The sequence below is a fragment of the Peromyscus maniculatus genome, chromosome 16 (genome assembly GCF_049852395.1).
Source record: "Peromyscus maniculatus bairdii isolate BWxNUB_F1_BW_parent chromosome 16, HU_Pman_BW_mat_3.1, whole genome shotgun sequence".
NCBI classification, from domain to species: domain Eukaryota; kingdom Metazoa; phylum Chordata; class Mammalia; order Rodentia; family Cricetidae; genus Peromyscus; species Peromyscus maniculatus.
The window spans coordinates 35,497,499-35,509,647 of NC_134867.1; the positions used below are offsets into that span (position 1 = coordinate 35,497,499).

General features: G+C 44.9%; 1 protein-coding gene across 2 annotated transcripts in view; it reads left to right on the plus strand.

Annotated features, from left to right (window-relative positions):
- The first annotated feature begins 444 nt into the window (after positions 1–444).
- Positions 445–12,149, plus strand: part of Enpp1 (ectonucleotide pyrophosphatase/phosphodiesterase 1) — a 64,345-nt gene continuing 52,640 nt past the window's right edge. The window contains exon 1 of one of the 2 annotated variants that reach the window (XM_006986695.4): positions 445–649. In XM_006986695.4, coding sequence (XP_006986757.1) covers positions 464–649 — 186 coding nt within the window. In that variant the 5' untranslated portion in view covers positions 445–463. The remainder of the gene's footprint in view (positions 650–12,149) is intronic. The other variant, XM_076552622.1, reaches the window with a different exon arrangement.

Here is a 12,149-nt window from a genome sequence, read left to right on the forward strand (position 1 = left end):
TCTCCATGCGCTCATTTGCATTTCCCCTGAGAAACGCGCAGGTCTGGTGGAAGCCTCCCGTCTCCCGCCTTTGAGACCTCGGGGCCGCCTCATCCTTTTAGGGCTCTATTTTGGGGCTCCATGATCTCATGCCCTCTACAGACCACACAGCAATTCCAGTCCAGCCTTCGCGGCGAGGCCACGCGGGGCGATTTCTGCAAGGGTTCGTAGGGTGCCACGATCGCGGGCGGGGGAGAGAGAGGGTTTGGGGTGGAAGTTAAAGACACGCCCACGTCAGGGACCCAAAATAGCCCACGCGCCCAGGGCCCGAAATCAGACAGGAAGCCAAATAATCCGGGGCGTTGAGTGGCTCGGGACGGAGCGCTGACCGAGGGCCGGGAGCCAAGGGTCCGGCAGGGGCGGCACGGGGCGGGGCGGGGCGGCGAGCCTATTAAAGCTCGGCCCGAGGGGGCAGAGCGGAGCGATGGAGCGCGACGGCGACCAGACAGGGCACCGGCCCCGGCATGGCCCGGCAGGGAACGGCCGCGAGCCGGAATCGCCAGCCGCAGCTTCGCTGCTGGCACCCATGGACCTAGGGGAGGAGCCGCTGGAGAAGGCGGAGCGCGCCCGCACAGCCAAGGACCCCAACACCTACAAAGTGCTGTCGCTGGTAGGTGGGCGCCCGCCGCCGCGACCCGGCACCCCGGGAGGGCGCGAGGGAGAGCAGAGAGCACGGTCAGCACCCGGGCGCCGGAGAGAGAGCGTGGGCGCCTCCTGCGCCTGCACGCGGTGACCAGTAGGGTGACCAGCAGGGTCTCTGCCCCTTGCCCCCGAGGGAGCAGGCTGCTAAAATAGTCACCTTGAAATATCCTCCCCTTCCTGCTGAGAGTGCAAGGATATCTGAAAGCAAAAAATGACCAACTAGTCTTAGGAAAGTGCAGCGATGTTTGTAAGCGGTTGGGTGGCCTGGTTCGGGGTTGCAGGTGTCCATGGCTTTAGACGAATTCATTCCAGTTGAAAAGATTCATCACAGCTTTTTAAAAAGTTTTGGGAACTTTAGAAAACGCCTTGGTTTGGCTTTGTCGTGGTATTTTCCTGCAGCTGCTTAGAAGCCCGTTCAATATTCAAGTTATGTGACTGGGAAGCGGCCTGGAATTCATTGCCCGCTCTTTTGACCACAGGCTGCACTGTTTGTGTTTCTGGCACGGTTGCCTGTTATATTTCTCTGCTATTTTGTTAGGACAGTAGCAGGCTCGACAGCCAACTTTTGGAAACAGGACGCTGGTTTTCACTTTGAATCTTCCTTGCATCAGAATCAGACAGGTTAAATTTCATAGTTGGTCTAAGTTCCTGGTGGGGCTGGCGCAGGGGGCGGGGGGCTGGGGGAAGGCTTGCCTTATCCCCTCCCCCCTAGATCAGGTTTGTTGTGTTAAAATGGGAACACCAACCCTCTTGCACATGGTATAGTTTCACGGGCACTCAAATGGAGCAGTGGACATGGGCAAGTAGATTCAGAACCAAAGGAAGATGTGGTCATTTTATAGTAATGCGCAAACCACAACTTTCTGTGGATAGTGTATCCTAAGACTTTGCCCACACATTGTGACCTGAGCGGTGTTTTGTTGAAAAATCTCCTTTCTGAAGCTTGAAGTCTCCTTTTTGCCGTCATTTGGATTTCCACTGTATTTAAGGTCCTATGCAGACACGATAGGACTTTAAGGACCAGAATTTCTAGACTTAAGAGATGGTGTCATATCCTTAGTTCTTAAAAATAAGTCTGAGAAGACACCCAAACCACAGGCTGCTGCATCCTGGGGTATAATTTTGTATCATATGTCACTCATACAATATTGATGGGCATTTATTTAGTTTGAGTCTAGTGAGTCTTTTTTTTTTTTAAATGGGAGACCTTAGGTGTTACATGACTACTTAAATTACTGAGTATTCGTGCCCTTAGGTACTTAGCATACTATGAAATACTCAATAAAGACACATTGAATATTTATGAAATTCTAATATAAAACATGCTTATATACTTACTATAAGTCTTTAAAGGGTTCCAATTGCTGAATTTGGTTTTATTAGTTTGCTTATAGGCCCATGATAGATTTCAGTGAAAGTTCATCTTTGGAACACAGTTTACAGTCTTTGACACCTGTGGTCAGGTCGTTGGGTGGCATTCTATCATTGCAAATGGCTCCGATGATAACCTCTGAGAAACTGTCATGGATATACCCTAGAATTTCCTCAAGCAGATCAACTATGAATGTTTAAAATTAGAAAGAATTCTTGTCTCAGTCATTTTAAAAGATTTATATATTTTTTATTTATCTGGGTGGGTGTTTAGCTTATGTTTGTACACCGTGTGTCTGCCTTGTGCCCACAGAGGCCAGAAGAGGGTGTTTGATCCCTTGAAACTGCAGTTTACAGATGGTTGAGAGCCACAGTGTGGCGCTGGGAACTGAACCTGGGTCCTTTGCAAGAGCAGCAAGTGTACTACCTGCTCTACCCTCCTTTTAGCCTGACGCTCAGATCTTTTGGTGGACTACTCTGAGACATAAAATATAAACATACACCAAGCTACTTGATTTGTCACTGAAGCTCTTAGTTCAGGGCTGAACTGGAAGGAAAACCTGTTTTTCCTCTTTTCCTCCCTTACTTTAATAGCTGCCCATCGGAGGCCCTCACAGGAATTTGACAACCGTCATCAAAGATGTGTTTTCTAGAGAAAACTATAATTATTGGATTTATCTTGTTTCTTTTTTTCAGATTAAGCATCAGCACACTTTGTACAAAGCTGAAGAATCAGGCTGGACTAATTGCATCCTGGGGTTAGGATCGGGAGAGGTCCCCCCCCCCCCCCCCTAGCCACAGGATTTTAATCCAATGGGATAATCATAGGGTTACCTTGCAGAGGGAGGATGAAAACAGGGGTGATGTGATTTTGCACTTTTCTCCGATTCTCTCTTATTAATGAAAAGGGTGTAGTTGCATATGGATAAATAAAGAAAGGGAGTCTTGTCCTAGCCTTGATTGCTCTGGTGGTGCTTGATCCCAGGACTTTGGCCCTGGGCCTTTGTAATGATTCTGCCTAGGTCCTCAGCAGGACTAAGAAAAGAGCGCACGAGAGAAACAAGCACTATTCTCATTGATTTTTATGACATGTGTGTTAGCTTTCCCTGACTGCGATGGACTATGTTGGCAGTTCTGTTGCAAAGAGAAAAAGTTGAGTTAGGTCATGTTACTGGAGATTCCATTGCCTTGGGCCTCTGCTGAGAACAGTGGGCGGCTGCAGTGGGGAATAGGAATGGATAAAGCAGACATGGATGGAGCCCAGGATCCCACAGTCCTCTTTGAGTGCACAGCATCCATGACCTAAGAATCTTCCATGAGGTAGTTGCCCAAATCTACCACCTCCCAACAGCACTGCCCTGAGGACCAAGACTTTTAGCTTACGCCTCTTCGGGGAGTTATTTACAATCCAAAGTATGGTAGTGTTAGGTGTGGAATGCCTTTCCTTGGTTCCAGATGAAGTTGGAACTGAAATATCACTTCTAAAGTTGGGCTCAGGTATTTATCTGAAACGTCCTTGTTCCCTATTATAGTTTTAAAAGGACTGGTAGCTTTCAAGTATATTGCATGCATGTTCTGTTTAGGCCTTCTAAAGCATTGCTTTTATGAGTTTGTAACCTTCTCCTACAATTATGGAACTAGAGATGTGTGCTCTATGACACATGCTTTGCTGTTGATAGTGGTAACTGAAGTCTGCGTTGACATTTCCACGAACAGGTCAGGTTCTCTTGAAGAAATTGAAGTGGACGTGGATCTCCTGAGACTTGGGTGTCAAGGTTCATTCTCTTAGTTTCCTTCTCCTTCCCATTAGACTACTGCATGAAGAGTGTTCAGAAAAACTCCATCAGCTTTGGACTGACATTGACCCTTGATGTTCAGATTTAATATCCGCCTAGCTGCCATCGTTTGAGCATTTTATTTCAAAATGACCAGACTATCTTTGAAACTAGAGCAGTCTAAAATTTGTCTCTAGAAGCATTTGTTTTGTATGCTCTGAAAAGCTTGAAGGATGGAGGGGTCCTGGTAGGCTGCTGTGGTTTTGGTGGGTCTCCTCCAGTAGCTCACATTCATCAGCATTTGACTGGTTGAATGAACATACGATATTTCTAGTTAAAATCACACTTGGAGTTGAGAAAGGGCGAGACAGGAAGACAGAACACTCAGTTGTAAACTCAGAATGTGAGGAATCCAAATATGCTTGGCACTTGGCTCTGATTGCAGGGGTAAGATAAAAGCTGGGATCGTATTTTATTTGGATGACAGTGCTGGAGGGCGTCATGAATGAACAGGATGAATGAAAGCCTGCATGCCTAAGCAGAGCCCGTGCTGAGCCAACCTTGATTTGGGTTCAGAATAAAAAACGTAACTCTGATCTCTCCCTTTGGCACACACAACTCAGGTGTGGCCAGGCCAGTTTATATAAAAAAGCCAAAAGAAAGCTCCCTCATTGATGCCAAGACGTCTTTTGCTTTGGTAAATCTGCCCTCTCACCCCGAATTCCGCCATGGGGACTCCTGCAGATGTTTTCCCCAGTCCTGCTTTCTATCCCTTCTTCTCTTCTGCCTTGAGGTATGTTCTGCCACTCCTGCCATGCTTTTTATAGGCCAGCTGTTTGTAGGCCATGCAGTCTCTTTCTCGAGAACACAATCACCTTCTCGACATCGCTTTTATTTCTCCTCTGTTTTCACTATTGCCGTCGCCTGTCCCCATAGCATCTTAATCATGACTCGGAACAGGAGCTGGAGTGGCCATGTTGGGTGTGTTAAACACTGTGGATAATTGAGAGCTGGAGGCTACTAACCATCATAGAATAAGTACAGAAATCTTGGTTTGCTAACTCTGTATTTTCTCCAATTACTTTTTCTTTTCCAGATATCAGTATTTAAAATTTCAATAGTTTTATATAGGCACTATTGTTTTGAGCTTGATAAATACCAATGAAAAATATTTGTGTGTGTGTGTGTGTTTTAAGATTAGCAGATATATTTCATCTTCATTATAGGCTTTGAGGACAAGCCAGAGAACTTAGTTATGATTCATAACTTATTATTTTTGCTAGAGAGAGCACATTTTAAGTTCCAAATAACTTAAAAATGAATAAGCTTTTGGAAGATAACTTATAACTAGAGATCTATATTTGGATAAACTAAACTTGCTTCCATCAATCATGAAATGTTTTCACCTCCCACCCCTCCCCCAAATGTAAACAAGAAATTTTGGGCTTTTGAGGTCCAGATAGAACATAGATTATTTATGTAAGCATAAGTCTGCAGTGGAAGGATAGATAATCAAAATGTTGATTCAACATGAAAAGCCTTTTGGTGTCTAAATATATGTTATGCATTTGCCAAGGCTAGAAAGAATCTAAGAGGGTTTTTCAAAACAGTGACAAGAACGTTGTGTTAAATATTAACTGGAGCACTTGACCTCAGTGTTTTGGTTAGCCAGGGCTTCAGTACAATAGTTGGATAACATCTGTAATGATTATTGTTTTCTCTAGTTTTTAGAAGAACTGGTAGAAATGTGGGTGGTAAAGGCTTTATGGTTACAAATATTCATGTAGTGTACTACAGTTTTCAGAAGCATTTTCTCTTACATGTTTTTATTGACCTTTGACATCTCAATCCTGTATTAGGAAAATATAGTAATAGCAAGTTCTATCTTGCAGTTAAGGAAATAGGCACAGAGGGATTCATTCAGGATTTTAAAATGTATGTGTGCCTAGAGATCATCTGGGAGATCTGGGAGTTGCCTTCAAGGCATAGAATGCTGAGGTCTGGTCTCAAGTTCTGGTTTGGAAAATCTAGAAGTTGTGGAATGCATCCAAGGAATCTGCATTTGTGTGTGTGTGTGTGTGTGTGTGTGTGTGTGTGTGTGAGAGAGAGAGAGAGAGAGAGAGAGAGAGAGAGAGAGAGTCACACACACACACACACACACACAGAGAGAGAGAGAGAGAGAGAGAGAGAGAGAGAGAGAGAGAGAGAGAGAGAGAGAGAGAGAGATCAACTTGTTCTGCTCCTCAGCACTCTATACCTTCACTAGCCTGGGCCTTGACAGGTAGGGTTGGCTGGCTTCCCAGTAGCCCCAGGGAGCAGCCTGTCTCCACCTCCCTAGTATTGGGATTACAAGCACAGGCCACCATGCATGGCTTTGTTTTTCTTTTCTTTTCTTTCTTTTAAATTAATTTATTTTTTATGTGGGTTCTGGGGACTGAACTGAGGCCCTGGTGCTGGCATTTCAGTGCTTATTGACAGCTCTCCTCCTTGTCTGGAGTGTGTCATTGATAAGTGACTAAGGGTATTCAGATGCAGGTTGTTCATTTGCTCCACTTCTAAAAATGTACATTCATGGGCAACAGCCACAGCAGTAGTTACAGGAAGACCTCCGCCCTAATCCTATCTCATTTGCTTACCTTCTCCATGGAGACCAAATGTTACATCTAGATTCCTCACTACTGGGCTGCTACCTTTTCTTCTTTGTGTTCTTCATAATGGATGATAGAAAACTATCATAGAAAACAGAGATCGATAGTGTGGTGATGTATAGATAGATGTGAGATATGTTTCTTTTGATAATTTACAGACTGTAAATATCTGTACCCCAAATACTGAACCCCAAATCAGTATTCTTTTAGTTACCATTTATATCAGTAAATTGTGAGTTTCTTTTTTTAAAACATAATTCTTTGTTGATTCTGTGGGAATTTCATATCATGCACCCCAATCCCGCTCACCTCCCAGTCCCTCCATATCTACCCTTCACCTCTGCAGCATGCCCCTCCCCAATTAATGAAAACAAACAAACAAACAAAACCCCACCTCGCTCCTCCATCTTTACATCACCTCTTCACTCATCCTAGTGACATCAGAGCTGTGGTGTGCCATGCAGTGTACCCCTTTTGTACAATTAGCCCCATCCACAAAATGTTCGTTGCAATGAGACATTGATCTGGTTGAAGGCCTCTGGTTTCTGGTACATCATCATCACTCGACCCTCGTCCAAACTCCTTTTGGGTATCCTGTTGATGCCCCACGTCATGGAGATCCTGCAGTAGATCCTGTGGTTATCGTTCCACAGGGCCAATGCCTTCAAGAACTCCAGCATGTCATAGATGGAACAGCTGTTAGGGTGGGCCAATCCACGTCCCAGAATGTGGGTCTGGGTGGTGGCTGAGTTGGTCGTCAGGACCACTGGGACAGCCCCTTCAGGTTAGAGGTGGAGCCAGCTCTCCTGGGCCTGAGTTTCTAATGCACACAACGGAGAGAGTTGGCTTTTATATATAAACACCCCACTGCTTAATTTTCTCACTGTACTGTTGGATTTTGCAATCATTTAGCTGGTAAGCATCCTATCCAGATGCGTTTTGGGAACCTTAAAAAATATTCTAGCTTGCTCCTCAGCAACGAATTGTTGAGAAAAGTTTGTTTCAAGATGGGTTTCTTACCATTGGAATTTGTTGGCCTTAGTGCACCAATGTAGAGTCGTTAATGGGCCATCGGAGGCCTGTGGTCTCTTTTGGAGACAACAGAAAAGAGGCAGTAGTTTTTATGGTGACATCACATGCATTACCAGAGTTTTCCCAAGGAGAACTTCACATTAATATAAACCATCTTCATGTGATTTTGGATAATTACATTTATAATTCAAAGACAACACAGCTGGAACAATTTTTTTAGCCAGAATATTTAGACAGCAGTTCTCAAAATGGGGCCAGCAGGTCTTTGGAGATTCCTTAAGGACCTTGCAAGGGGAACTCCAAGTCAAAATCATCATCTTCATCATCTGAGACAGGGTTTTCCTACGTTCCCCTGGTTGATTTGGATTTCTGTATGTGGACCAGGCTGCCCTCAAACTCATAGACATCCCCCTGCTTCTGTCTCCTGAGTGCTGGGATTCAAGGTGTGTATCCACACTCAGCTCAAGTCAAGATTATCTTAGTATATCAGGAAGACACTCGTTCTTTTGCCGTGTTGGTTCTGGGTGACAGCGTCTTAGTGTAATGGAGTGGGTAAATCCATTGATGCCACGGTGGAAGTCAAGGCGATGGGATCACTTAGACAAGTAGTCGTGGACCCCTCATTTAAACAACAAGAGCAGCAGCAGCAGCAGCAGCAGCAGCAACAAATCCCCCCAAAATAGCTCAATTTAAAAAGACTGTCCTAGATGGAGCAGTAAACATGTCTTTTATACACAGATTTTACTTTATTTATTTACTTTTTTGTTTGTTTGTTTGTTTTTCCGAAACAGGGTTTCTCTGTGAAACAGCCCTGGCTGTCCTGAAACTCTCTTTGTAGCCCAGGCTGGCCTCAAACTCACAGAGCTCCTCCTGCCTCTGCCTCCGGAGTGCTGGGATTAAAGGCGTGTGCCACCATGTCCGGCTACACAGATTTTATTAAATCTCAGGCTTGGTCATCTTTAATTTTTCTGTATGGCTGAACAGAAAGTGTGAATATAACATAACAGTCACAGAGGGAAGTATGGTAGTTTTCTGGAGGGAATGAGAGCCTGCAGTTAAATTAAAACTGAATGGCTTCCTCTTTTTTTTTTTGGAGATTCCAAGCATGTGCTACCATATCCAGCTTTTTTTATTCGGTTTTGGACACCCAATTCAGGTCTTGTATGGCAGGCGCTTTACTCACAGAGCTTTTTCTCTAGCCTTTATAGATTTCAAACCACATCCCCATGCACTACATCTTTTGGTCCAGTCTGCCTTTACCCCTTATTGGAGATGGAAAAATCATGTCTCAGAAAAGGTTGCAGTTGAGAAATTATCTAAGATCCCATAACTAATAATTCTGTGAATCTCATTTCTGTGGCTTTTGGTGAGCAGTTTTAGAGGCAGACAGAATTAAGTTTAAACTAGCACTGTTATTAGCTCATTAGGTAAGAAACATATGTTTCCTGAATATCAGCTTCCGCAGTTATGGAGATAAAACTACATCAGACGACTATTAAGAGGATCAGAGAGCCGGGCGGTGGTGGCACATGCCTTTAATTCCAGAGATGGATTTCCTTGAGTTCAAGGCCAGCCAGGTTTACAGAGCAAGATTCAGGACAGGCACGAAAACTACACAGGGAAACCCTGTCTCAGAAATACCAAAAAAAAGAGTATCAGAGAATATATACAAGGTAACACATTGTATTCCCTAAGGGTTCATTTTTCTTGTTGTTTACAGCGTGACTATGTGTCCTTGTAACATATCAGCCTCCTTCCTTTGTAAGAAGTGAAGTGTCACAGTCCCCTCCCCCAGACCTTCTGGGCCATCATCTGCAAGCTAAAATTTGGAGCGGCCCGCCATACCACAGGGCTACGAGGTCCGACAGTGGAGATTTCTGTCCCTGGGAATTCTAAGCAACTGTGCCATTGACATCGTGATTTAATGACACAGAACAAGACAAAAAGCTCCGTGCTCCCCTGTGGCCTCGACTGTGGTGGTGGCCTGGGGTTGCAATGGTGCTTTTGCCCGCAGCTGTTGGCCCGTCTGATTCCCTGGACATCAGTGGAACACTGTGACGATGGACTCGTCCCTTCAAGGCACAGTTTCCATCTTAGGGAACCAACTACCTGTGCTCTTCCTTGTTGCTCTTAACTTTAATTGCCTTCCTTACCCTGCACTGGCTTGTCCCTTAATTGCTGTTTGTTTCTCCAAGCACAGCCAAGTTTCTGCTATGGCCATTATCAGTCAGATAGCAGATGTTTTTCTGAGTCCAGCATCTATCTATTTATCTATCCAAATACCATCTTGATTTCTCTTACAGCGGACCGTCATTAGATCTCTCCAGGTAAACTTCCACGGCTGCACCCTCTGCAGAGCAGGACAGATAGCTTGACACAAAGCCAAGCAAGGGCATCTCTTAACAGTGCTCCTCAGGTGATGTTGAATCAGATGAAGTGTTCTTGGCACAGGGTTTATTCCGTGATATCACATTGTCCCAAAACATTGGCTTTTGATACATCATAGAGATTTGAATTTGGGGGATTTTAGGAAATGTAAATGTTCAGGCAGGAGGGTGTGGAGCACAGTGGGTAGACTCTCAATCTTAGCTATTTTGGGGTTACCCAGGGAAATGAATACAAAACCATTTGTGTTTTATTTATTTAAATACCTCCTCCAGTCAGTTTGAGGAAGGGGATGTGAAGAACCCCAGCAGACACAAGTGTGTATGCATTTGTCTTCCTTTGGAAACTCAAAGAAAAAGCATCATTGATTTTTCTGGGATGGTTCAAGCAAACGTGATGGGGATCATGGAGATTATAAACTAAGAGTTGCTTGTGTGGCCTTTGATCAGGAGACTTTCAGTTCAAGGACTTGGATGAAGGGGGCTTCTTTGCTTTGAATTTCTGTGCTTTCTGAGACCTCTTTGTTAGCGTTATTTCTTATTACTTGAGTAACAGCACATATTATCCCTCAAGGGCTTGTGCTGAACACTTTCGTCCATTGGTAACAGCAGTCTCAAGGTCTAGGTGAAATTCTTGTGTTGCTATTTATGTGTTAATATCTGACAAGCACTCAGCAGACCGTTGCACATAGTAAGTGCTATGGTGCCATGTGTTTGTTAAGCGCATATACACCTTTGCTGGTTTTACCAGTAGTCACAGCCCATTTGAATTCTTCCATTGGCACAACATGGTGAGGTGAGCTTGAGTAAACTTCTTGGCTGACAGAGTCTGACCTCCCATCCTGGCCTCAGTGTGTAGTTTGGGTTTGTCTATTCTCTTTGAAATCTTCGTCAATTAGAGTCCAAGTCAAGATGTCTCTCCCAACTGTTTCAGCTCTGCTCACACAACCTGGCATTACACTCAGCTAGGAGATTTCCCCCGCCCCATCTTTATGTATATGTATATACGCGGTAAAAATGTATGTGCACATGCTTTTTGTTGTTGTTTGTTTTTCGAGATAGGGTTTCCCTGTGTAGTTTTGGTGCCTGCCCTTGATCTCGCTCTATAGACCAGGCTGGCCTCGAACTCACAGAGATCCACCTGGCTCTGCCTCCCGAGTGCTGGGATTAAAGGCGTGCGCCACTGCCGCCTGGCCTGCACATGCATATTGAGGTCAGAGATCAATCTTGGATATCGTTCTTCAGGAGCTAGTCCTCTTTTTGAAAAAAATTTTTTTTTAAAAAAAACTTATTTGTTTTACTTTATTTATTTATTTTTTCTGTGTGTTTGCTTTCCTGTGTGTGCGCCACTGCACACATGTGGAGGCCAGAGGACAACTTCCTAAAGTCTGTTCTCTCCTTCGACCACGTGGGGCCCGGGGGGGGTGGGGTGGAAATTAGGTCATCAGCCTGAATAACAGAGGGACCTCTGTGTACTAGCCATCTTGCTGGCTCACACCTTGTGTTTTGAGACAGGGTCTCTCACCGGAACCCAAGAATTGCTACCTGTCTCCACCCCTTCAGCCCTGGGATAACAGGCATGCAGCACCATGTCTAGATATTCACATGGTTGCTGGGGACTAAGCTCAGCACCTCATGCTTGCATGGGACTGTCCACAGGCTGGTTCTATTCTCTCTCCCAGGAGTGTTCTTCCCATTGCCTTTCCTCTAGCAACTCCAGGCTCCCTGGGGTCTACCTCAGTGTAACCTCTCGCATGAAACATTCCTTTGCTCTTCTTTGGCCCATCTCCCACGTCCCTAAACCACTCCATTGCTATTAAGTCGTGTGGATGCCTCTAACTTAGCGGTTAGAGGACAGACTTTGGAACCAGACTACTTGGGTGTTGATCTTACCCCTTCCAATAACTGCTGTGTGTTCTGGGAAAGACCCCAACTTTCCTGTGTCTTCGTTTCTTCAACTGTATAAAGAGGGATAACAGTTGCCACCTTTATGCCTGATGAACCGCAGATGCTGGATTCGTGTTTATTGTTCCTGCGATGGTTTGTGATTTAGTCACTGAGCTCCTTGGGTGAGCAGTACTGCGCAACAGCCTGGACTCTAGTTCTGCTTAAGGGCCTGAAAGATATTCTCTTTGTTCTTCTAGTCTATTCCCAGGGGCCTAGATAGCGGTCCAAGAATCACAAAAGGGAGATCAAGCAGCTGCTGTGGGAAATGCTGCTCAGGAGGAGAATTGAGGTCCTGGTATGAGGAGGCTTCT